At 40.2% G+C, this 25,276-nt stretch overlaps 1 protein-coding gene across 5 annotated transcripts in view; it reads right to left on the bottom strand.

The window, feature by feature from the left end:
• Positions 1–229: 229 nt before the first annotated feature.
• Positions 230–25,276, bottom strand: part of HIVEP1 (HIVEP zinc finger 1) — a 119,867-nt gene continuing 94,820 nt past the window's right edge. For 4 of the 5 annotated variants that reach the window (XM_041475359.1, XM_041475360.1, XM_041475362.1 and 1 more), the window contains 5 exons: positions 19,580–19,713; positions 18,054–18,229; positions 15,966–16,070; positions 4,837–5,354; positions 230–1,952 (listed from right to left, as the gene is read on the bottom strand). In XM_041475359.1, coding sequence (XP_041331293.1) covers positions 804–1,952; positions 4,837–5,354; positions 15,966–16,070; positions 18,054–18,229; positions 19,580–19,713 — 2,082 coding nt within the window. In that variant the 3' untranslated portion in view covers positions 230–803. The remainder of the gene's footprint in view (positions 1,953–4,836; positions 5,355–15,965; positions 16,071–18,053; positions 18,230–19,579; positions 19,714–25,276) is intronic. The other variant, XM_041475363.1, reaches the window with a different exon arrangement.

Below are 25,276 nucleotides of genomic sequence, written 5' to 3'. Positions count from 1 at the left end.
CCCTCCCCACTCTGCAACTGATGGATGTTTTGAAATGGAAGATTTTCCTCCAAGTAAAGCCCGATGAGTTCCTCTCTCTCCCATGCAAGTGAAACCACAGGGGCTTTTACCACCACCAGATCCTTTCAAGCTGAACCAGCTGGCAGGGCACTGAAGGGCACTGAAAGGAACGAGTCAAGCACCTCTCTAGCTACTGAACTGCATCAAGAAGGCACAACATAAGCAATGGTAAAGTCAGTAAACAAAATTTTACTGTAATATTTTGTAACACAGATACTGTATTTCTCTTTGAAGTGTAAAGCTACCGTCTTACACAAGAAAGATGGACAGACCCTTTTCCAAGACTAATATGGATACAATAAATATGGAGTTTTACATACTAGATCTGTACACAGAAACTTTGTCCCACAGCCATAAAAATTTACATTTAACAGTGCAACATATAATTTAATCCTTTATTTATCTGACATAGGATGTTTACTTACTAAACACAAGCAACTACCTGTTTTAATATACATATTTTATATATATATATTTTATATATATATATTCAACAATCTGTACAGGTTTCTAAACATAAAACTCCAAAAAGGCACAATCGTCTATACAACATGTACAAAAATGGCTGGAGCTGACAAGAAACAACAATTATTGGTCAAGAGTTCATGATTGCACAAAGATTAGTAATGGGTTTGTGTCAGAAAAATGTGCTTTAAGGAAAGGAAGGTTTGCAAAGAAACCTGCAAGTGTTATAAAAAAAACCCAAAAAACTCTAAAAATAAAAACACAATGAAAAACAAAAACTAGGTTGCTATTACGAGTCTATCCTCATCGTCACTGCTGCCATCGCTAAACTGCACCGTGTTTTGCCGCTGGGGCGGGGCGGCTGGCCTGGGTACCTGTCTGTCCGGGGTGACAGTTCGGTGGACTGGGGACTTGGTTAACGTGTTGGGATTCACCTTGGAGCGGGGCTCTGCCGGGGCAGCCCTCTTCACCTGGAAGGCAGGGAGGTCACGCTTTGGCTTGCTGGGGTTCGCGAGGTCAGGCTTTTCAGGATCAGCTTTCCCGGGACCTACGGGGTTGGTCAGTGGGGTGGGCTCGGGGTGGCTCTTCCCGCTGTACCGCTGGCTACCAGCCGCTGCCTGAGGAGAAGCATCCCGGCCGGCCTGGCCAGCCTCGACCGTGGGGAAGACGACAGGAGCTGGCTCCAGCTGGACCTCGCTGGCTTTGGAGCCTGCAGGGGGTGCCTCGGAGGCTCCGTGCCCCTCGCTGCTGGCAGGGCTGACCGAGGGGATGAGGGTCGGCAGGGCGATGTTCAGGATCTGCAGGCCGGGAAGGGGTCCCTGCGGGCTGGGAGTGCCCTGCGGGGCCGTGCCAGCCGTCAGCACCTGGAGGCCCACGGCGTTGAGGGTAATTCCTGGAGGGCGTATCTGTGGGGCGATATTGGTGTTTGCCAGGCCCAGGATGTTCACTGTCTCCATGCCCAGCGGCGGCAGAGGCTGCAGGTTGGGCGTGCCGAGCCCCTGAATGCCCGGCACGCTCACCTGGCCGATGGGAATGCACGGCACCACGCTGTTCACCTCGGCGACTCCCACGGGATTCGTGGCGGTGCCGGGGGCTGTGCCGCCTGTCTCGCCAAGGGCGCTGGTAGTTCTGTGAATCACACTCACAGCTGGAATAGTGAGCTGCACTGGCCCCGCCTGGATGGGAACAAAGGTGGAGTAGGTGGCCAGGCCGGCAGGGACCACCTGGATGCCCCCGACCGGCACCATGCCGTAGGGAGCCTTGGCTTGCTGCTGCGAGTGCAGGGGCAGGTGGCTGAAGAGGTGAGTCTGGGGAGCTCTCGGCTCGGCAGCCGGCTTCTCCTCCAGGATTTCGGTGTAGGGTGATGGCGCTGTCGTCGGCATGCTGTGGTCTGCCAGCGAGGACGGGGAGCTGATGGAGGGCGTGCTCTGGGAGAGAACAACACAGGCGTGTTAATGTGGCAGCCACTGCTGCTCTTCAGCAACATGAAAACACGAGGGAGCTGGGAGTGCTTCCCATGCTCCTTTTTAAGAAAGAACAACAAAATGGTTCATAGTATATAGTGCTCAGCTTAAACAATGAACTGATTTCCTTCCTTTCTTTTTCCACCTCCTTCCTCACCCACTAATTGCATTTTCCTCTCCTAATTACCCTCGCTCAATTTCTCTGAAACACTAGTACTCAAAAACGTTGCTGAATATCTTTTGCACATGTGTTTTAAGTGGCGAGGCGGCTTTGGAGAACTGTTTTATGTGGAAATCACCTCAGGCAAGAAGGTTAAATAAGCATAAGCTGGCATTTTTGATGCACTGGGTTCCTCTCCTGAAAGCATTACAGCCTCCAGCAGGCAGAGGCAGCATCACGGCACATTTGTCATAGGTGCTCCTAATGTGACAGACGGGGTATGCATGACAGGAGATGGCTGACAACTACAGCTCCTGCTGAGGTGGAGGTGGTAGGTGGATACTGGATTGAGATGTGGGATCCACATCCCATTGCTGCCACAGCTCACTGTGATTTATTTGGATTTAAATCACACCTGGATTTACAATATTATTTTTATCCTCCCTATCTTCTCCTACAGCCTGTTACTGACCAAGGCTTGCAAGTCCTTTCCTAGCAACTCCCAAAACAAGTAGTCTGAAAATGCAATTCTGATCTCATGGTTATCTTTTTGTTTTTGGCACATTGATCACATACACACACACATTGGTGCAACCTTACTTAGTTTTTACCTAACTCTCAAAAATTCTCTAGAGCAGGCAAAAAAAACCTCAAAACCAGACAGAAATGCTTTTGAAATCTGCTTGTAGAAAATATATTGGTAAAGTGAGAATATGATTAACTGGCTATGCAGTGCTGTCCTGTCTAAATGAATGTGAGATGTGTGTGAGAAAGAAGTCAACATCTTTCTCAGAACTGACACCTCACAAGAGATCCTGATCAACTGGTATGGATGCTTTTGAAGGAATGTACAACAGCCTTCCTGAGCTATGTTGACTCCTTTTCTTGAGTGCAAGAACTAGGATCCACAGCCATTCACAATAGGTACAGACTGTAGATTAACACAGACTGTGGAGACACAAGGCCAATGCTTCTTTTGGTCTATGAAAGGAAAAGAAAATCTGGAAAGGAATTACTTCCTTGTATTACTTACATGCCTTCTTTTTTTTTTTTTTTTAATATATTAATGTAGACAATTATTAGAGCTATATAAGTGAATACTGTTCAACATTTTTAATTGCATGAATATTTATTGAGGCTTCAGTGGTTCTATTTAATGAGGGAGTACACTTAGTTAAATGTCCTTCCGGTATCCATTGGCAACAATGGAACCTGAACTCCAAATACTAGGACCCTTTTATGGGACCCTTCCCATTTTATGGCAGGCATATAAAGTGATCATACTCACTTACCAATTTAATTTTATTCTCTATCACACTACAAACTTGCTCCAATTTACATTTGCCACATGAACTCACAGTTCCTAAAAGCAGTGATGAACCTGTGTCAAACAATACAATGCAGCAATAATTTTTACTTTTCTTCACGTCAACAGTTTGCTATCTTAAACTGTGTAAAAAATAAATCTAGTAGTGTAAATTTTCAAGGAAAAAAAAAGCCACTAGGTACTTAAAACAGATTGAAATTTTTTATTTTTTATGCTTTTGAAAATTTTCTGCAAATTTTTTCAGTAACTGCATGTAGTTAGGTTTAGGCTTGGACTGGATGATCTCAAGATTTTTTTCCAACCTAAATGATTAACTGGTTCTATATTATATTTCTAAATATTGCACTCATCATGGAGAAGGCAGTGCTTTGATTGCCCCTTTAATTAAACTATTGTGCATCTCATTTTTTTGAGCATTGCTCTGAAAAGCTCAAATGCCTTCATGGTCTGTAGCAAGAATTAAAAATTCCAAAAGCTATCTTTAGGGTCAGTCTGGTAAGTGACTTGTACCATCCCCATCACAGTCCATTAAAGCCATTGCTGAACTGAAGAAGGCTCAGCACCTGCCACCTCCCTCTGTGGTTTCATGGGCACAGTTTAAAAAAAAACAGTTGCCAAAATTACTGAACAGACCTGCACACAGACTGACTTCATCTTTCTACACTGCTTTGAAAATCCACATGTCTAACTCGTGCATGGGCAAAATACATCCTTTTCTGATTAAAATCTTCTTTCAGCTTGGACAAAAGCTGAGAGCACTGGGAACTCAGGTCTCAGTCCTGTGCTCATCTCTCCTTTTGTTATTGTGGAAGGGCAATCTCCTAGTTTCCTTGAACATCTGGTGCTCTTTCTAATTCTACTGTTAAGCATATTTGGAGGATAGATAAACAATTGCACCATTTTTTTTAGTGATAAGGCAAAAAACTTTGGGACTAGATTAATTTCCCTTTGGAATTACCAATGATTGTATCATCATATTTCAGAGTGAAATGATTGCTGAATTCTATCACTTTCCCCTGAAAACATAACTACCACCATATGTTCATTCCATATATTTGTTATTTCCTTCTGATTTGTAATACAATCTAGCAGCTCCAAATGACCATATTACAATTAAACCTTTCAGGAAGAATACAATCAAATTTAAGAATTTGAAAAGCAACGCTCCTACAACATCCTTGTGTCTACAGTCTTATATATTTGTGCTTGGACTAATTTTAACTCTTCTGAAAGACTCATCATCAAGAATTCTAAGAATGAAGGGAAAGGCAAAAGGTTTATTCTTTGAAAAATCTCCAAGAAGATGTTTTTAGAAGGAGGACTTAAAAACCCACTCTCTCCCTGGTTTTAGACACTCCTACCTTTGTAAGAGCTGCAGTTGATATTAAGGAGTGGCCCAAGGCTGTATCTGGATCAGGGTAATCCACAGACATCTGGCGACCCGGAGATGCAGGAGCAATGTCCGTCAGTGCCGCATCAGTGCTGCAGGGACCCACTCCTCTCTCCTGGGCTTTGTCCTCATGTGCTTCCTGATGGGTGGACTCTGCTGGTGACCTGGAGGTCCTGCTGACCGACTGCACTGTGCTAAGGACAGTCATCTTGGTCAGCAGGGCTTTTGGGAGACCATCCATGGAGTCCGTGTGAGCCCCAGTGAAGCAGTCTGGGAGCCTGATGTCCTCGTCGGTGCTGGCGGCATCCTGCAGGCCGTGGCGAGAGGGGTGGTGCTGGGGGCTGGCTGTCACCGAGGGCGTTGTGGAGAGCACTGACTCAGCCTGGCTGTCTTCATCATCGTCCTCATTGTCATTTTCATCTTCATCGCCACCATCAGACTCCTCCACGTCATATCCTGACCGGTCATAGCCAAATCTTTGCTTCTCACCTGCAAAAGTGGAATGAGAAGTTAAGACAATGAAGGCCCTGGATTGACTGGGAAGGAAGCTGGAGAGAACAACTGAAACCACCAAAAAACCCACATGGCACATGTATTTTCCACTCACACCCAACTGCATCAAAGCAACTGGGAAGACTTAAATTTTGGTTTTTATTTTCCAGCTTACATATTTAACTGTACAGCTACAAAATCGTTCATCTTCTGCTTCTGTGTTGTTTTTACCCTTCTGGATTTGGCCGTTTTCCTGCATGCCATTTGTAACCATTTGCTCAAAGTCACCCTTCACTCTTCTGCTCAGGGAGCAGCAAGCAGATTCCTGGTTCATTAGGTTCCCAGTGCTGACACGTGGGGCTGGTCTGTCAACCTTAGCGGTGGGATATTCTCTGGCTGGTTCTGACTCATAAGTGGGTGTCCTTGTACCTAATATGAATCATGGCTGCAAAGGTTGTTGAAGGATGCAAACAGAAAGACTGGAGGCTGTTAGTCAAGAATCTGTCTTGTTAACAGGCAAAAGAGACTAAAATTAGACCCTACTAGATTTCTTCACTTCACTAATGTTTTGAAGGTTTATTAAAAAATTACCTGAGATGTCCTAGGAGCCAAGAAAGCATTAATTGTATCAAAACTTACCTATGAACCTTTGTTTGCATAAAGAAGCCCTCCTTACAGCCAAACCTCCATCTAGGGGTAAATTTGTCTACAAAATACAGTTATACTGCAGCTTTTCACCTTCTTTTGTATCTAACTTGGAAAGAGAGTTGTCTTTAGTAAAGCAACAGAAAACCCCATCTGCTATGTCTGACTCCAAGCCAGACTGTCTGGGATCATATTTTATAAAAGACAAAATGCTTTGAATACATTAATATTTTGTATTTCATTAAAGGTCTGTCTCTTGAGCTGTCCAAAAAAACGTATCTGCATAAAAATCATTTGGCTCTGTAAAACCAAAGATGCCTGGTTAGATAAAATCTCAGATGCTGTTCTATGGAAATCTACACAACAACTTGCCATCAAAATGAACAATTCTGAAAAAAATCAGACCCTTAAAAGAATTTGAATATACTGCCTATACTTTAGGCAGCTAAGTTACCAAAACCAAAGCAAACATTTTGAACTCCAGATAAAATAAATGGGTTTAACTGAGCTACCTTTCAGTAAGTTACCCACCATTATAAGCCTTTATGGTTTTCAAATAAGCAATGCAATTGGGAACTAATAGCTTCTCTGAAAAAATCCCTCTGTAAGGACTTTCCCCCTCTTTGCCTACACAATAATTTGTACACTAGCTAAATATAGAAACTAAATTTCCTACATTTACTACAGCAGATGTGAACATGTCAGATATGTTATTAAAAATACCCCAAATCCTCCAGGTCATTGGAATGATCCTAACAAAAATATTTATCATAATTTTAAATAGTCTTAATTTATAATTCTCATCCACAGACAAAGCTGTTAAAAATAGAAAATACATTTTAGTGCAAAAATTAATTTATTAACTTCCATTCCAAAGTTATGGCAAGTACGATTGTTAAAGATATTATTAACAATAACACGGGGACTGACTAAATGTTTTTGGTATTTTTTCTCTATAATTCTGTCATTTCTATTCTTCATATAAACAGTGTTTTTTCAGTAACTTGCAAAGCAAACATATCTAAAATGTTAGAACATCTACATATGTTTGATTTCTGAATGAAACAACTACCTCTGCCTTCAATACCAAGGACAAGCTAGGAGGTCCCAGCGCCCTGAGCTGGAGGACCATGGCTGTGAGAATGATAAACTCCCAGTCGACTCTAAAGTTGTGTGGGAACTGCTGCTCCAGCTGGATGCCTGAAGTCTATGGGGTCTGATGGGATTCATCTGAGAATACTTGAAGAGCTGCTGATGTCATTGCAAGGCCTCTCTTGATTTTTGAGCGGTCCTGGGAATCTGGAGATGTCCTTGCTGATTGGAAGCTGGCTAATGTTGTCCCAGTTTTCAAGAAGGGCAAGAAAGAGGACCCCAGAAACTACTGACCAGTCAGTCTCACTTCTGTGCCTGGTAAAGTTATGGAGAGGATTATCCCGGAAAGCACTGAAAAACATCTGGTGGACCACACAGCCATTGGTCACAGCCAGCACAGCTTCATGGGAGGAGAGTCTTGCTTATCAAACCTGATTTCCTTGTATGACAAGGTAACCCATGCAGTTGACCAAGGGAAGTCAGTTGATGTAACCTTTCTGGATTTCAGTACAGATTTCGATAGTGTCTCTCACAGAATCCTCCTGGATAAAATGTCCAGCTCACAGCTGGACAAACAACACATCATGTGATGGGTGAACAAATGGCTCACAGGTCAGGCACAAAAGGGTTACAATGAATGGGGTGGCATCAGATGGTGACCTGTCACTAGTGGGGTTCCACAGGGCCCCATCCTTGGCCTTGTGTTCTTCAAAATCTCCATAAATGACCTGGATGCAGGGGTGGAAGGGACTCTGAGCAAAACAGATACAAAACTGAGAGGAGTTGTTGACTTGAAGGCAGAGAGGCCCTGCAGAGAGACTGTGACAGATTAGAGATGGGCAACCCCCAACTTTTGAAATTCAGCAAGGCAAAGTGCTGGATTCTCACCTGGGATGGGACAGCCCTGGTTATATATAAAGACTGGGGAATGAGATTCTGGAAAGAAGTGATGCTGAATGGGACCTGAGAGTCCTGGTCAATGGCAAATTAAACATGAGCCAGCAGTGCCCTGGCAGCCAGGAGGGCCACCTGTGTTGCGGGGACTTCAGGCACAGCACAGCCAGCGGGCAAGGGAGGGGATTGTCCTGCTCTGCTCTGAGCTGGGGCAGCCTCACCTCAAGAGCGGGGGGCAGATTTGGGTGCCACAACACAAAAAAAGACATTGAGCTATTAGAGACCATCCAAAGGAGGATAGGAAGAACCTTGAGGGGAAGCTGTATGAGGTTTATTCATCCTGGAGAAGAGGAGGCTGAGGGGAGATCTTGTTGCGTCTACAACTTCTTCCCAAGGGGAAGAGGAGGGCCAGGTACCAATCTCTTAACTCTTATGACCAGTGACAGGATTCAAGGCTGAGTCTCTGATTCAAGGTGCTCTCTCCCTGATTCTCCCCCTGAGTCAGGGGATGTTTAGGCTGGATATCAGGAGAAAGACTCTTCACCCAGAGAGCGGTTGGGTGCAGGGCTAAGAGCTGGACTGCAATGATCCTTGTGGGTCACTTCAACTCAGAATATTCTGTGATTTCTCAATGCCTCTGTAACAGATATTGAAGACTTCTCCATGTGTCACATCTCAAGGGTGACCTACAGGTTTCTTGCAACTCTTTAAATAATGCAGGGTGCATTGCAAAGCCTTGGAATTCACTCTGGACTCCATCTTAAATTCAGTTCCTTGACCAATGTCACATAACTATTCTCTATGAAATCATACTGATTCTTGTCTTTTTTTCTCCCGCTCTCCACATGAATCACATTTTCTATGCAAGCTGATGTCAATCATGAATGAGTGTTTCTACTGGCAGGAAGAATTACCTAAGTGATTAGACTGACTTGATGCATTTGTAAATCAAGGAAAACATATGTGCAAACAATGATTTAGAAGAAACTATCTTCTTTCAAATCAACATTTAAAAATGCTACTGGATTTACCAGCAAATGCTGCTTATGTAGGAATTTTCTGCATACATCCCAGCTTTCTACAATAAAGCTATGGAAAGAGAAAGGGAAACTGTGTGGAACACAGATTCCTTACATGCAGGACTCCATGGGATATCATTTCCCTCTATTGTTTCTCTGTTTACCTCCACCCTTTGTGCATTTGCCAGCTTCTATTTGAGTGTGGTTTTACCTGGAGCCAGAGCCTGCAATGTAGGCGAGGTGACAGCGATGAATGTGGTTCCCTTACTCCCACACCGCTTTGCAACATCAGATGAGTAAAAAATAAGATTCCTGACTTGCTTGTTCTGGCAATGCACAAAGGAATGCTTTGCTCTGGCTTTTATATCTGCATGCACATTTGCTGAAACAAGAGGTGCCCAGGCTTTTCCAATCAGTGATCCCACTAAGCATCGCTATGGAGTTCAAGAGGACTCAATGCTGGAGTTTTTAAGCAGTAGAAGACCCAGGCAGGGTTATGGGTCTCCTCTGAAGGAGGCATCGGGCTGAGGCTGTGACCCTTCTTTGTGGTGGAAGATTCTCTTCCAAGCAGTGTCTTTTTAACTAAGCCTTATTGGCCCCAGTCCCATTCTGGTAATTGTACACTGCCTACTAAAGTTCCCTGGCAGTTTTAATTAGGGAAAAATTAATTCTTTGCTTCCTATCTTGAACTATGCACAATTATAACCATATGCTTATGTAGCTCATACATATATATATATATATATATATATAAACATATATATAACTAGAACTGACTCAATTTCCAGTGGGAACAAAATTACTTCCCTGTTTAACTTTGTATGAGGTTGTAAAATGGTGCACGGTATTTTCCAATGAAGGACGTATCATAAATTTAAAGGCTCCTAATATATGGAGAAATGGCTTTTGGCATGAAAGTTCAGTTTCTTTTTTAAAAAAGAAAACAGGAAAAAAGTTTCACACTATTAAGTGAAGGCTTATGAAAGCTACTTCTCTTTCGAATTTGTAACTCAACTCTCACCATTTTAACAGACAAACTGTTCAAGACAGCCTCAATTTTTTACAAAGAGTCTTTTTGGAAGAGTAGGTGATGCCTTTCATCCTCTGTCAACTGCTGCCATCTTTTCTTTTAAATTCTTAGTAAGACACTTTCTTCTTCCTGGACTTCACAGGAGTAAGTGAATTTTACAGACCTGAACTCTGCAGAAATTAGGAACAGCTGGAAGTAAAGGCTTAACAGAAACATGGACAAACTTTTGACTGAGGATTTTGTTCACATGCCAGCTACAATTATTTTTAAGAAAACTGAATTTTTTATCCAACATATTGAAGTGTCTACAAATCATAGGCAAAAATATGTTAGTCCTTCATTTATTTTGCTGTCAGTTGGCCAGTTCTGTACTGTGTTTGTGGTGTTGGTGTTGAGCTTGTTGGACAAGGCTCTGTTATAGTTACATTTTACCCCAGAGCAGAAAAGAAAGAACTCCAAGTTCTTTAGCACAATAACATTAGCTGGAATTATCAGCATCCTAACATGTCCATTTGTGAAGTGCCTGGGGCTGGTAAGTCCACATACTGCTATTTCCAGATGGGATGCTATGAATTAGGCAATTGAAATATGTCTCCTTATGTACTTTGAAATTTTTTATTTTATTAGAAGTTTTTCCTATAGGAATCCTTACTGTACATGGTTTTAACAACAGCCATCTAATTATCATCATACTGCAAAGTACTAAAATAAAGGTTCTTCAGAACCTCAACTTACAGCTTTTAATTTTAATTGCAGTATCATTGCCACATGACCTGATTTACTGAGGACCTGCTATAGATTCAGCAATTTCTGCACCAAATCTAGTGATGAAGTTCAAAAGCTTATAACTTAGTCACATTTACTTATAATTTAATCATATTTAAGTAGATTGTCACATAAAGAGCAAAATGTTCATTTTCATTCTTTCAGTGGCAGGAAGACAAGAACAGTTTGAAAATACAAGTCAGGACTGCTCAGTTTTACAGATTCCAAAGGAAATGTGCAGTTATGTAGATAACTATATGACTGCCATCTCTAGCTCTACTAGAGATAGCTCTACTTACAACTATACTTATAGCAGATTAAAGCTATAATAGCTCTACTTATGCAGATTAAAGACGTAGTTTACTAAGTCACTATCTATTAGCATCTAAATCTAAATTTACATTTATTGGCTTTTAGCACCTGAGTAATACAAAACAGTGTTTATTGTCTCAAGTTCTGGAAGTGTCTTCAGGTTATGGATTGGCATTTACATAAAAGCATTTAAAAATAAAGCATCCATTCTATATTCTATATATTCTCCACCAAACTCACGAAAAAATGTAGACTATAGCAAGAAAGGCAGAAGTATTTTTCAGCATGTCATTATATGGTCATAAATTGAAAGTGAGGTCTGTATGTCATGAGTTCACTTCGTTCTTCTAAACAATTACATCTTAGACTTGCCTTTCACCCATTGTATTAGACTTGCAATAGATCCTTCCACAACCATTCACACAAATTTGAAGAGCGGTAAACAAGATACAGTTAATGCCAGCATCTGTACCCAGCCCTGCTGTCCTCCTATGCTAGGCCTGTTCATAGGCTTCAATTATCTGATTTCAGTCTGGCTTCAGCTACTGTCCACTGCTCATCACCCTCTAACAGGACTCACAGTGACATCTACTGGGTTAACTTCAGACTGGTGATCACCAGGGCTCCTCAGAAACGAGAAGAAGAAAATCTGTGGGCTTTTGACTTTCATTCCTAAGATGACAGAAAGTAATGAAGTGAAACTACACTAAAAAGCAAGAGCAACTTCTGCTTAAAGAGATTATTTACACATAAACCTTCTTAAGTAATTTGTACATTTGTAAACAGACACTAATATTAACAAAAAAAATTTAAAATAATTATTGTAAATGACACAGAACCAGCCTTCCATTCTCTTTGTAAAAGGAGGATATTATTGCAAGGATTTTAATTTATTTTCACTTCTTAAATGCAGATTCAGTGAAAACTGAGTCATGATTAAGCTAATGAAGAGCCATTGAAACTCACTTAAAATCCACTGTAAGTAACATATAGCTAATTAACTTAGAACTGTGGTAATAATACTGCAGAAAATGAAGGTATTTTCTTAATATGTGTGTGTGTGTGTGTGTGTAGATATCCATAAACACATATCTGAAACTTACAATTAGGTCTTTTTTACTGGTAAAGGAATTAATATTTTGGGATAGAATTTCCGCACAGAAACACCTTAAATGTTCTGCCCATCTGCTGATTTCATTATCAAGAAATTCTCTTGTGCAAGTTTATTCAGACATACCATACCATTCATAGATTAGATTATTACAAGTTCAAAGTTTTTAACTGTTGTAATTTGAACACATATTATTGTTGTTTTTAAGACTAGATAGCAAAATGTTGTGTGAGCAGGCCCAAAGAGGACATCCCCAGTTGCAGTCTGTCACACTAAACAGTTCACCTCCTCTGACAATTTAATTCAGATATTAACATTCCTCACATTGTAACCCTGTATTTTGGTGACAAGAACATTCCACAGAGCAGAAGATGAAAGATAAATGGATGAGGGAATAGTTTTGAATACAAAAACCCAGGCCAGAAAGTATTTACTAATACCCAAATGATGACAAGTCCAAATACAAAGAATGCTATGTTAAAAGCTCTGATCACATACAGTCTCAGACAGCTAGAGAGCATCTTTCTTTTTTCCTGGGACACCACAGCACAACAAAATTTCAGCTTCTCAGATTACTGAAAAAACAGACTCTGTGTGTGTGTGTGTCTGCCTGTGCTCAGCATTGTGCATGAGTTTCCACTCCTGGTTCAGTTTGCACCCATTTAATCTGTACTGCTGTCAGTCACAGCTGGCTTCTCATATGAATCTAAAAAACTGTATATTCAAATAACTGTGATTATCCAGACTTTACAAAAAAAGCTACAAAAGACTGGAACGAGCAAATTCCTTTGGTGGCTTTCTTAAATTTCTGGGTAAATTCTCTAATTCAAAGTGGAATTCTAGTGGAAGACATACAGCTTAGTTATTTTAAGCAAAGGTGCAGACATTTCTATTACCATAAGAATAATCAGTATTCCAAATGTTCAGATAATGAATTAGGTGGAGACAGACAGATAGACAGACAGACATTCTACAGGTCAGGAAACAGGCCAATTTCACACAGTCTTCAGGAAGAAGTTTTTTTTCTGAGGTCATAATTATTTCTTATCAGATTTTCTGCACCTTCCTCTACTGCTTCTCACGTTGCCTTCCAGCTGAGGAAAGCGATGGGAATAGACAGACCACTCTCTAAGAGACAGAACCTTTTTAACAAACAAACCCCAAACATGTAAGCATTTGAAGACATCGGTTTTTAAAACATCTGAAGGATATGTGGCATAACTGTGCCAGCAATGCATGCCAGAGGGAGGAGGGGTGGAAGGGCCAAAGATTTAACACCACAAGTGCCGCTCAGTACCCACGGCCCATCGCACTGTCCTTTGTGGTGACGTGCTGCTGCCAGGGCTCTCCCTGGAGCCCAGACCTGGCACAAATGGTGCTGGCCCCAGTGTGAGCTCTGCTGCTCTGTCCTGGGGAAAAAGCAGCCAAAGAGGTGGTTGAAGCTGACTCAAACGCTGCCTAAAATTAGCATGTTCAGGATTTCAGAGAGGGCAACTGAACCACACTACAAAAAACACGTATGCAAATACATCACACTTTCTTTCCCCTCCTGATTCTGCCTTAAAAATAGGCTGACACAAAAGATTCTGAATTACCACGAGAAAAACCTTCATGGCTGGCCAGGTGAGCAGACAGATAAAATCACATTTTTCAAGTGCAGGGTTGCTCGCTGAATTTCCATGGATAATTGTAAATGCCCTGTGCTCTGCAGCAACTGGAGAGGCCAGACTGGTTTGGCTGCAGCAAATGCACCTTTATCAGGGGTTTAATTACCCTGATTCTTGGATAGGTTTCTAGTGCTGAACTTTGCGCTGCACTGCTGGTTTTGCTATGGGCACCTGAGCCAGATCCTTTGGAAAAGGCAGGGTTTTATCACCAAGTTGTTTTTTTGGTTTGGGGCTCCAGTTAAAGAAAGAAGAGTTACATCCTCTATTTTGGGGAAAAACAAAATAGGCATTGTAGCCATAAAATTAAATTCCATGAAGAATTTCAAGGATTATGTAGCAAATTCTGTAGAATGTCTGTGTTTTCTTTTTCCAAAATAGAGTATTTCATTTATTAAGTAATTACTGTGCTGAGCAAAGAACATATTTCAGGACCTATATAATATACTTATACTATGGTCATATCACTGTACATGATATGTAAAAAGAGAAAGCCTCTCTCTTTCTCAATCGAATAGTCTTGAAGTCAAAGGAAAGCATTCTTTCAACAAATGTTTGAAGTGGCTTCCTTCGACCCTGTGTTACTGAAAATTTAGTTAACATTTGAAACATTTCTCATTGCATTATAATCACAAATGCAACTTTTGATACATGCAATTTGGAATATCAATTTATCAATCAATAAAATGTTTTCAGTTCCTAGCAAATGGAAATATCTGTTCACCTGTAGTTTACAGAACTCACAAAAATGTCAAATGCTACAGAACATTGCTTTAAAAAGTGACAATTTTTCTGTCAAATGAAGACTGAAAATATTAATAAAAATTGTTCCTCTGTAAGAAAAATACAGTAATTTGTCCTTCTGCTTATCTTCTGTGTTATTTATCTGGTACCTCAAATTGTGAAGGGGACATATTTTTTGCTTACGAAAAAAGACTACATTGAAGAAGGCAAAAAATGGGAAAAACACAGGTTTCTTTCTACCTAGTGCACTACTGAATCACAGCAGCTGAGTCATATTCCCAGCATTATTTAGAATTAGATTCAAGATGATTCGCTTGTTCTGCCAGAGGTTGTCATATGGAAGCAAGTGCATTCATCTCTCTTTTCCCTTATAGCTTAAATAAAGACCCCCACCGCTATCTTTTCTCCAAGCCTCATCCACAATCTAATAAACTATTCCACTGGAGGGAGAAAAATACATCAAGGCAAGGCAACACGACTCATCTCCCCACAGAGGAAGGCGAGGAAGGGAAAAATGCCATCACTGCACTGAGACATGCCGAGATCCCAAACAGTCCTAATGCACAATCCTGTTCTCCAGCTCACTGGCTCTGCTGCAGGCACACCTTTCTTATCATGCCAAGCAAGTCACTCATGAACCTGGTTTAGCCCTCTTTGACTGTCCTTGATCCCATCTCCTCTTCAGCAGAAGCTTCTTGGGGTGTGGGAAGTGCAGAATTCAAGTTTTTTAGCAAATCCATTCTTTCTGAAAACATTCTCATCACTAATGAAGAAGTAGAACAGGTCAAGATGAATAATGTTTTTCATTTCCATATGTTCTCTATCTGCAGATTTATCCCAATTATTTGTGAAGGAGGACAGAATTCTATGGAAGAAGATAAACCTCCTTGCAAAGCACTCAGCAACATATTTGTGATTTGTGTGGCATGTTAGCGATTTAATTTCTATGAAATATGCATCCCAAAACTTGGACCATTTCATGCACAACTATTTTCAAAGAAGCACTACACTTGACTGCATTTTTTCTAGGCAAACAGCTGTTTTTCTGGTATTTTCAATCTTGTCATATTTATCTGTGAAAGTGATAAAGTTAAACTGCATAACACTTTGTGAAAAATTCAGCAGCCATTTATCCTTAGCATATGCTTGTCATTTCTTTCAGTGAAAGTTTTTCCAGTGTTTCTGGCTCCCTTGGACTAGTTCTTAAGATTTTTATCTCTGTATCTTTTTCCTGTACAAGAATTAAAAAGCTTTGGAAAAGAAATGATAAGAACCTGAGATGACAAAATAGACACAATAATTCAATAAAGAAAGAAGACTTTAATCTCTTACCAAATTCTTCTTCTCCGTCCTGGTCATCTATTAAGCCTACTGAGACTCCCAAATCCATGCATTTCTTGCTATGTGCCTTTGACTTCATATGCTTTGTTAAATTTCCTTAAGAAAAAAAAAAAATTATCTGCTTTGTGAGTACACAAATGTCTACAAATATATGCTCAACGTGTCAATCTCTTCTTCAGGTAATTTATAACAACCTTATAATTTGATTTCTCACTTCCTAGAACCTTGTCCCTTGATGCAAGCTGTCAAGGGCTGCAGGAGATTCACTATCCTGAATGCTACCAACTCGCTGTCTACATTTAGGAAGTTTTTTATTGAGATAAAATAGAAGAGGATGGAAATTCTAAATGATTATGTATTTTGTACTGGTGTAAGAGATCCCTCCTTTGTTTATGGCAAAGTATAAAAAGGGGTGATTCAGTCTTCAAAGTCATGTTGACAGAAAACTATCGTGTGAAACTGAAATTTGTATCTTGCAGCTCTTCCAGTATTTGATGAATTCTATTTTTAGTGTAAACACTTTCAATGCCAACTTAAGCAAACATGTTGATTTTAAGCAAAATCAGAGCATGAACATACTTGATCTGAATCTCAAAAGTGAATGTGTAGCTGAGAGGCCCCACAGGCTGCTCTCCCCTTCTCCTTTAGAAAGAAAATATGGTAAATATCAAGAAACGGCTAAGAGTGGCTCAGATCGGTAAATGATGAAATGCGTGTTACTAGAAGTAACTGCCCACCTTGAACTTCACAAAAAATGTTTCTTTGAGGTATTTAAATAGGAAAAATTAAAGTGTAATGCTGACTCTTCTATGGTTATGGAGTACTTTATTTCTGCTTTGAAATGAAGATGGTAACTCATCCCAAATGTTGAAATAATTGTTGTGAATATATTGACTCACAAATAGCAAATTTTCCAGTCTTTGCACACTTCATGCAGCTGCTGGCTACACTGTCCTGTCATGAAGAGTGGCTTACCAAACATCAGACTGTGCGACCTGACTGCCAGCAGCAATGGCACGAGACAAGCACAGCAAATGCAGAAGAGGATGTGAATACAACTATCTGCTACGACTGAAACCAGGGAGATCTTTACACAGGCAGAACTTAATTACTTGAACTTGGCCAGCACCTCTCCTCTGCAAAAAACATAATGAGAATTTACTGGGTCTGCACTCTAGCATTTCATCATAAAGGCAATATGATGACCCAGCCTGTCAGGATGCAGTGATGAGTTTTGACACATCTGAAGCCTATTCATCCCACTTTGTGCAGCACTGCATTATTTCTTGGAAGTTTTCCACCCAACCGCTGCGTAATCTCAAACCCACTAAAAACACAAATGTTCCTGAGGTTACATCTTGGGGAGGGAATTGCTGCTAAATGATGTTCAAAGCCAAGAAAAATTTTACTGCTTTTTTTTTTTTTCTGAAATTATTTTGGCTGTGAACTTCTCCTGTCTGTTTCACTTGAGTCCTGGATGTTTAATATATTGCCTGTATAAACTGGGATACACTAAAGTATCTAAAGTTGTAAATAGGCTTTAAAATGTAGATATCTAACTCTGGGTCTTAGAAGGTCAAGTGGAAAGCAAACCTTTGTCCTTCAAGGGTTAAAAAAAAATAAATTCAATATAGTAATTTATTAGAGGCCAATTTCTTTACTAGAGCAATTGGTTGAGTGCCAATACGAGTACAATGTATGTCTATCTCCTGCCTCCCAAAGACACTGTAAGGGATTTAAGATTCTGTGTCCCATCTCTATCTAGGATGAGCAGCTAACCATCTCACTTGTCTTCACCTAACTTTCATCATACTCCCATGATTTCCCTCTTCCAATCCAATTTCTCACCCACTGTGGCATGCCAGACAGTTCATTCATATGAAGATGTGATCATATGAATAAATATACAGAAGACAAAGGAAAAGCAGGAAATAAATTAAAATATTTGAAGCATTAGATAATAAAATGCCACAGAGGGAACCTCTTTAGCTCATGAACAGCCAGCTGAGAGAAGAAAAGAATTGTACTTTGAAGTAGAAAGAAAAAAAGGGAAAAACATACCCAGTAAAGTAGCCTTACCTTTAGTTTTGAAGGAAAAGTTGCAGTAATTGCAGTGGTAAGGACGGACATCGGTGTGCGTGCGAATGTGCTTCTTCAGCATGCTGGGCTTTTTGCAACGTATTCCACACTCCTCACAGATATACTTCCCTCTCCCTCTCCCTCTCACATACACATAGTCTTCGTTTGACTTGTACCTAGTAACAGTACCACAAGAGTAAGGCAATCAGTTGTAATGGGAAAATGAGTCCAGCTAGAAGCCCTCATCTACCAGAATTTTTAAAATAACACATTAGATGAAAATCCATGACTGACAAAACCAATCACGCTCTTTGTCTGCTCACTCCTGCAAGTATTTGTTAAATTCATATCTATATTTATCACTAGCTAGTCACAGACCTGTTTAGGAATAGCAGCTAATCTTTTTAAATAAAGATACTGTTGATACATTTAAAGATTTCAAATTTCCTCTTAGCAACACAGGAACATATCTTTTAAAGGTGTCAGTTCTTGGAAGCAGGTTTGAGCACCATGAGGGAGCTTAAAAAGAGCATCTTTGAGGCTCTGCCTTGTGCAGAAAAAGGAGCAACATTACTTACAATGATGAGAAAATCTTTAAAATTCCCTATCAATGTCCTCTGGACTCAGCCTGTAGGGACTGTCTCTAGATAGAAAAATTCATTCAGATTAAATTATGCCCTTCATATTTCCACTCAAGGATGCCAAATGTTGCGTTAATCTTTTGTGACCTGGTCCTTGCAATGTCTGCATCTGAGCAGAGACACAAGAATATTATACCTGGGCAGCTGGTAATGATTTAACTGCTGGCCTAGACTAGATTAAAATTGGGAACCAGTAACTAAAGCCCTGCAGCTGACCATTGAGACTAATCAAACATGCACTATTGGTGCTACAAAATTTTACAGGTGTCACTGTTACTTTTCTATCTAAAAATCCATTTTATAAGATGTTGTACATAGTGCAACACTGTAGCTAAAGCAACAGATATTTACATCAGGCAACAGGTTTAAAGTGTTATGGTGCAGGGAGGAGGGCTCTCAGTAAATATTTCCATGGCACTTTTCAAATCAGAGCTCTCCAGCCTCTGTATGCCACAGCAAGCTGCCAGACAGAGACAGCACTGCAGGCTGCTGCTTAGCCCCTGGACTATTTCCTCTCCAGCTACAGTTATACAACCTTGCTGCAGAACAGGTATTATTTATCATGTAAGAGAAACACAGGAACAGAATTTACATCTCTGGCTGTATCTAGCTGCCCTTAGCACTGATTAATGCTCATTCCCTGGAAAAAAAAAAATGAATCGCACAGCCTACTGTTCTTTATTTTATTACCCCTTCTCATAACTCTCATGTCTCCATGCCACTGATGACTTTCCATTTTTCTAGGAAACATAAACCAACATCCACAGACCACAATATGAGAACTGTTTAAAATAAATCAATCAGGAAGCAACATCTCTGCAAAGTCTAGAATCTAGGAAAAAATAGCTTCCCAATGATATCTAGTATACAAAGTACAATACTTGCCCTCCATCAAATATTTTAACTCTTCTTGGTACAGTTTTGATAAATGAGTTTTCTTTATCATGTTCAGTGCTCGATTCAGAGTTTTCTTTATTGCTGAATTCAGTTGGAGTCATTTTTTTCCTATTTAATGCTCTCTGAAAGAAAATGAAATATGCTTATCATTAAAATTAGAGTACTTCATATGCTATTCAAACATTCAAGTTATGGTGAATAAAAGCATCATAAAAGCCACAATTCTAATAATTGTTTTTTAAAACTGTTAAGATACATGAAACAAAAATATTTTTTGCTAAACTTCTTCTCTACTATGCATTGCCTGTTTGTGGGCTGCTAAAGCTATACAGAGATTATGGCCCTGTAGGAAACCAGGAATACTTTGAGTCTGAAGTAGGCCATTCCTCTTCCGTGTCCTGAGAAGATAAAGGTGATGCTTTTTAGCTCACGAATAGCCTTCAGAGAAAGATGTGTACAATCAAACGGAAGTACTTCCTGAAGAGCAGCACCTGGACCAACCTGTCTGCTGACCCAGGATACAGCAGTGCCTCATGGTCTGCAGGAGCTGCCTTCCCACGGCACAGCAGAGAGGAGCAGGGTGGCAAGGAGGGGTGTAGCTAGGGAGGTTATTAACAGGTAACATTTCTGAGTGCTAATATTTTTCAAGAACTACAGCTCTTTTGCTCTGGAGAGTGACTGCTCCCAATTTGGTGAGGTTATTAACAGGGGTTCCAGAGCCCTTGCCAAGCAAGACTCATACCTAATTTCTTACTGCCAGACCAAATTACAAGAAAAAGCATACAGTTGTCTAGCAGAACAAGATTATACTTCTTCACTTTGCTTGATTATTAGTCAAAGAACTTTTTTCTTGTTTGTTCTAAGGAGGATGAGTTCCCCCAACATTTGCCAATTAAAATCTACTCCTTCCACAACCCTAGGATATTTATAAAATGGGCAACAATGAAGGAATGATCCAATTAACCAGCAATTATTACTGCTATATTTATAAACTGCTCTACCCACGTAGCTGGCACATTTACCTAATTTGCTCATATTGATAAGTGAATAAAATTATGAGAGAAAAAAAAAGTCTGGCCTTATGTTTTTCACTCATTATAAAATTTAATGCTGTAAGCTTATGAATTCTTGGCAAGAGGAATGACTTCACTGGCTGGCTTAAAATGACTGATCAGTTGTGCTGGTTGTTACATACATTGAAGGGTGACATCATTCTGGCAACTGGTTCTTGCCCATTGTCCTTCATGCAGTCTCAGACACTGCCTTCACTTCTAATTCCCACAGGATAAGGAATTAACACAGATCAGAGGAAAAGCATCTTCCTATTCAACTGAAAGCCCCAGGGAGCTGCACGTGGTCAAGCACTACCCCAATCCATATGCCCTCACACAGCCCTCTGGATTGATTCAGGCTGCATTTTCAAATGTCTGAGCACTTCTACCAAAGCACACGTGACAACACTGCCTGTGTGTAGGAAGAAAGAAATTTCACCCTGCATGTTTTAACAGCACTTATACAAGGTGAAAGGAGATGATGCTCTGGATGAGAAATATCAGAAGTGAAGCCTGCTCCAATAATCACAACTCAGCCATTCTGCAGTTCCTATACACTACCTGGCACATGAACTGCTTTTGTTTCCACTGCAAACAAAGAGTAACAAAATGAGATTTGTAGCTTAAAAGGAAGAGAGCTGTGGAAAATACAGAATGCACACAATAAACCAAACACATAAATATTCCCAGCAGCTGAAATAATGCAATCTTTAAGTGCCTGATCCTTCAATACTATATACCAATTTTTTTTCCAGATATATTTTTATGTAGTGAAAAGACAAAGGAAAAAGAAAGATTACAGAAGTCTTAGACCCACGTTGTTATCCAAACTATGATGAAATTGTTACAATAAGTTGTATATTTACAAAAGCACTCAGAATGCAAAAACTGGTATGAAACCAAGTACCTCTGATGCTCCCACTACCCCATCTTTTTTTTAAACAAATGTCTATGTACAGATATAAGACAGCCCAACCTATGTGTTAAAATTATTTACCTCCCCTGCTGTACTTAAGTTTAATGGTTATTTGCTGCTTTAGGAAATTTTTTCAGTGTCTTGGACATGTAAAATGCTGATATCAGAGTAAAAGAAATGTTGAGATTCTGTCACAGAAATCTACAGAAATGCTCACTGACAATGAAAAAAGCAGTCTGTTTAGCTTTTTCTGAAAAATTTCAAACTGATGAAAATGACTTGGCCCTTCTGTACATTTTAAAGAGCAACCAGTCTCTAAGGAGCACAGGTTTCTTGTGTGGAAATCCTTTAATGCACCTCACCTGAAATCCCCCCATGCCCCACATGAACTGGTGGAAAGGGCAGAAAAACAGCAGTGCTGTAAAAAGTTCCTCTCTATGATTACTTCTGCTTTCTGTTTTCAACAGAGACACTTGTCTCTCTACTGCCATGGAGAAAAGGGCTGTGATTCCTTTCTACTTTACTCATTTTGCTCCAATTTAACTCCACTGTCCTCAATTACTAGTATAATACTGAAAAAAAATATATTGCTCTTAGGGCTGCCCAGAGACCAGAGTTCAACAGATACTTCTGGTACTTTACAGCATCCTTTGGAAAAAAAAAATGCTTGCAGCCTGAATCATCAAAGTTATAAATTTCAGATTAGAATATTCATTAAACATTTTTCCCACTGGCTCACAGTCACTTGGGGAAAATGTTTTTAATATGATTAACCTTTTACTAGTTTACACATAAAAATCTTCTGCGTTTAACTACTTTCCAGTGGTGAGCTGGACTGTTGTGGCATATCATCCAAGACAGGAAAGCTTTCCACAGTTAGGAGAAACTTTCCATTCTTCAGCCTATCCTTGCTCAAATATCATCACCCTGGAATACTGCACACACTACTGATCCACTTTAGCGAGAAGAGCCAAGATCAGTGTGGAGGCTTGAGAAAGATATAACCCCAGTGAATTCAAGTGAGAAAGACTGGTGAAAAATAGTAATAAATGGAACAATAAAATAAAAAGAGAATGGAGATAAAAAAAGCCTTTTCCATGCAGGTGAAACCTCCTGTTACATTTTAACATGCTGCACTCATTCCAGGAGCTTCTTTCACAATAACATTTTGCGGTTTGTTTTCTGAATCACTGGAACGTGGCAACTTCACCTATTGCCTCTGAGCAGTGAATTGTGAAGAGCAAACAAAGTCCCTCGGCTCCTTTTTGTTTGCATTTTGTTCACGTGTATCTTCCTTTCCCATGGTACCTATTGTTGAAAGAACTGCCTTTTTTTTTTTGTGACAGTGATTAGTAGCGGTTATGCAGCAGCACGAGGTGTCTGTAAACATGGTTTAGTTCTGGGGGCAAACCCAGAACAGTTCAGCAAGTTGCTTTATCTTGGTGAGAAGATCACCAGCTATAGCCCTACGAGCAGAACACTCCAAATGAGTCTGGAAAGGGCCATGGCTGTGAGAGAGGAGGTGAGACATAACAGTACTGCATTTTTATTATTATTCATAAATTGGATTGTGGTAGCACTTAAAGCTCTCTGTGAGATCAGGGTTAAAATGTGCAAACCACCTGAGCAAACACAACCCCCAACACCTGCAATCCAAACCATGGTTCCCCAAGGAACTCAGGACCCTGCCAAGCTTCTAAGCAGGAAGTCAACCACATTTTTTTTTAGAATTATTTGCTATTTTACTTGTTGGCTTTGTTTGTGCTAGGTTTTTTGGTTTTGTGTTTGTTGGTTTTTTTAAATGGAATATTAATTTCCAAAATTATCTCCAATGTTTTCCATCCTCAGACTCCAACAAAAAAAAAAAAAAATCAACCCACCAAAAACCAGTGGAATCACTGGGCCTGAGCTGAGGAATTTCAGTTTTTGCTCTTTTAAAACATGGTTTCTGAAAGGAAGATTCCAAGCTGGCATTAGCTATTCCATTACCACGTCTAACTGGAGACTGGTAACACAGAGGTACATTGTAACATCAGCAGCAACATCATTCTGGAAAACAGCTGAAATCCTGCTGCAGTAATCATTACAAGGAAAAGAAGACAAACTCCAGAAGTATTAGACTGAAAAACCTATCAGGTCTTTGAAATTTTTAACTTCTGCCACGGTACACCTTGCTCATACAATCTGAGGTGCCAATTAAACTTTAATTGGTGCTATTTGCTGCACTTTTTTCCTTAGTAATGGCTCTGAGCAAAGCCTGTAAATCAGCCCAAGCAGAGCTTAAAAACTCTTCATTTCCATCGTGCTCATTGCTTCATTCAAAACATCAGCAAGAAAGACTGAAGAAAGATTAGTAACTGTGTTTCTTTTGTGGCAGAAGCACTGTAAATGTACCTGACAGCTGCCTATTACAGCATTTAAGCATTCCTGGAGTGTTTTAAAATGGTGCTGTCAAAATATTTTTTAAAAATATTATTATCCATTATTTGTATTCCAAACAGAATTTGTTTGTACAGAAAATCTGTTTTTCAAGAGGCATACAATTGCTTTGCTATCACAGAATTTCTTCTGAAAGACTGTTGTTCAAAAATAAAACAAACATGACTCAATGACACAAGGATGTGAGACTTGCCTTAGAAAGACTTGCTCAACTACATACAGTGAAAAAAGCTAAACATTTGTTTCCTTTTTGTTTTAATTTATCACTATTTAAGTGCAACATCTCATGAAATGTGTGAGGAAGCAGACTGAAAAAAAAAAAGGCAGCAAGAGTTTAAACCAAGGCAGCACACTAATACGGAACCCACAATTCGATTCAACTACAGGACTAAAACAGAATCAGCAGTCTGTATGCATTTTCTACAGGGAACATTATGGATAAAGTTTTGAACTCCAATATAAATATTAACAACTCTCCCACTGATTTCATGAGGACCACATTTAACTCAAAGCCCTTTTGGCCTTAAAGGTTTCAGCATATCTTCCTGCAATTCTGAAACTACTTCACCTATCACACAGTTTCTCTTCCTATTGCTTTTCTCCCCACTGACAATGTTGTATCTTAGCAAAACATTTAGCAGACACAGAAACATTCCAGGGTGACCGCTGACAGCAGCAGTTTCTGTCCCTCAGCACCCACACAAACAGGGGTCTTTTCCCAAGGCTGTGGAATGTCTCCTCTAGAGTGCCTGCTGGCCTATGGACCCTGAATCCCAATGTCTGGGACGTTTTGCTGATGGCAGTAGGACAAATTACAGTTACTTTTACCCCCTTGCCAAACCATTTCCATGCCCTGAAGGATCATGGAGAAAGGAAGGTCTTTGGCTTCGTTGATGCCCTGCTTTTGCCAGCTCCAATGTGTTTGGCACCAAAGACACGGCATATGCAGTGCAGAGGAAGGAAAAGCACAAAACCATGCTGCACGCTTCAGAGAGCTTTACAGCTTCAGTAGATGGGACAATAAAATCCACTACTGGGTCCATTACAGAGACACAGACACCTGCTGCCATAATGCAGGGCTAAGAGCCACCTTCACCCATGCAGAGCGGTGGTTCAATCACTAAGAACACCAAATGCAGTCTAAACCAAACAGCTTTGGTCCTGTCTGTAACAAAACTGTTCAGCAAGTAAAATCTTGATCACATCTGTGCAGCCCCAAAACAGCTAAGGAAATAGCAAGAGACTATTTTGCTCTGCCACTTTGGACTCTGGAATGAT

The sequence above is a fragment of the Pyrgilauda ruficollis genome, unplaced genomic scaffold, assembly GCF_017590135.1.
Source record: "Pyrgilauda ruficollis isolate IOZ18807 unplaced genomic scaffold, ASM1759013v1 scaffold35, whole genome shotgun sequence".
Classification (NCBI taxonomy): Eukaryota; Metazoa; Chordata; class Aves; order Passeriformes; family Passeridae; genus Pyrgilauda; species Pyrgilauda ruficollis.
This window is presented reverse-complemented; position numbering and strand designations above follow the sequence as displayed.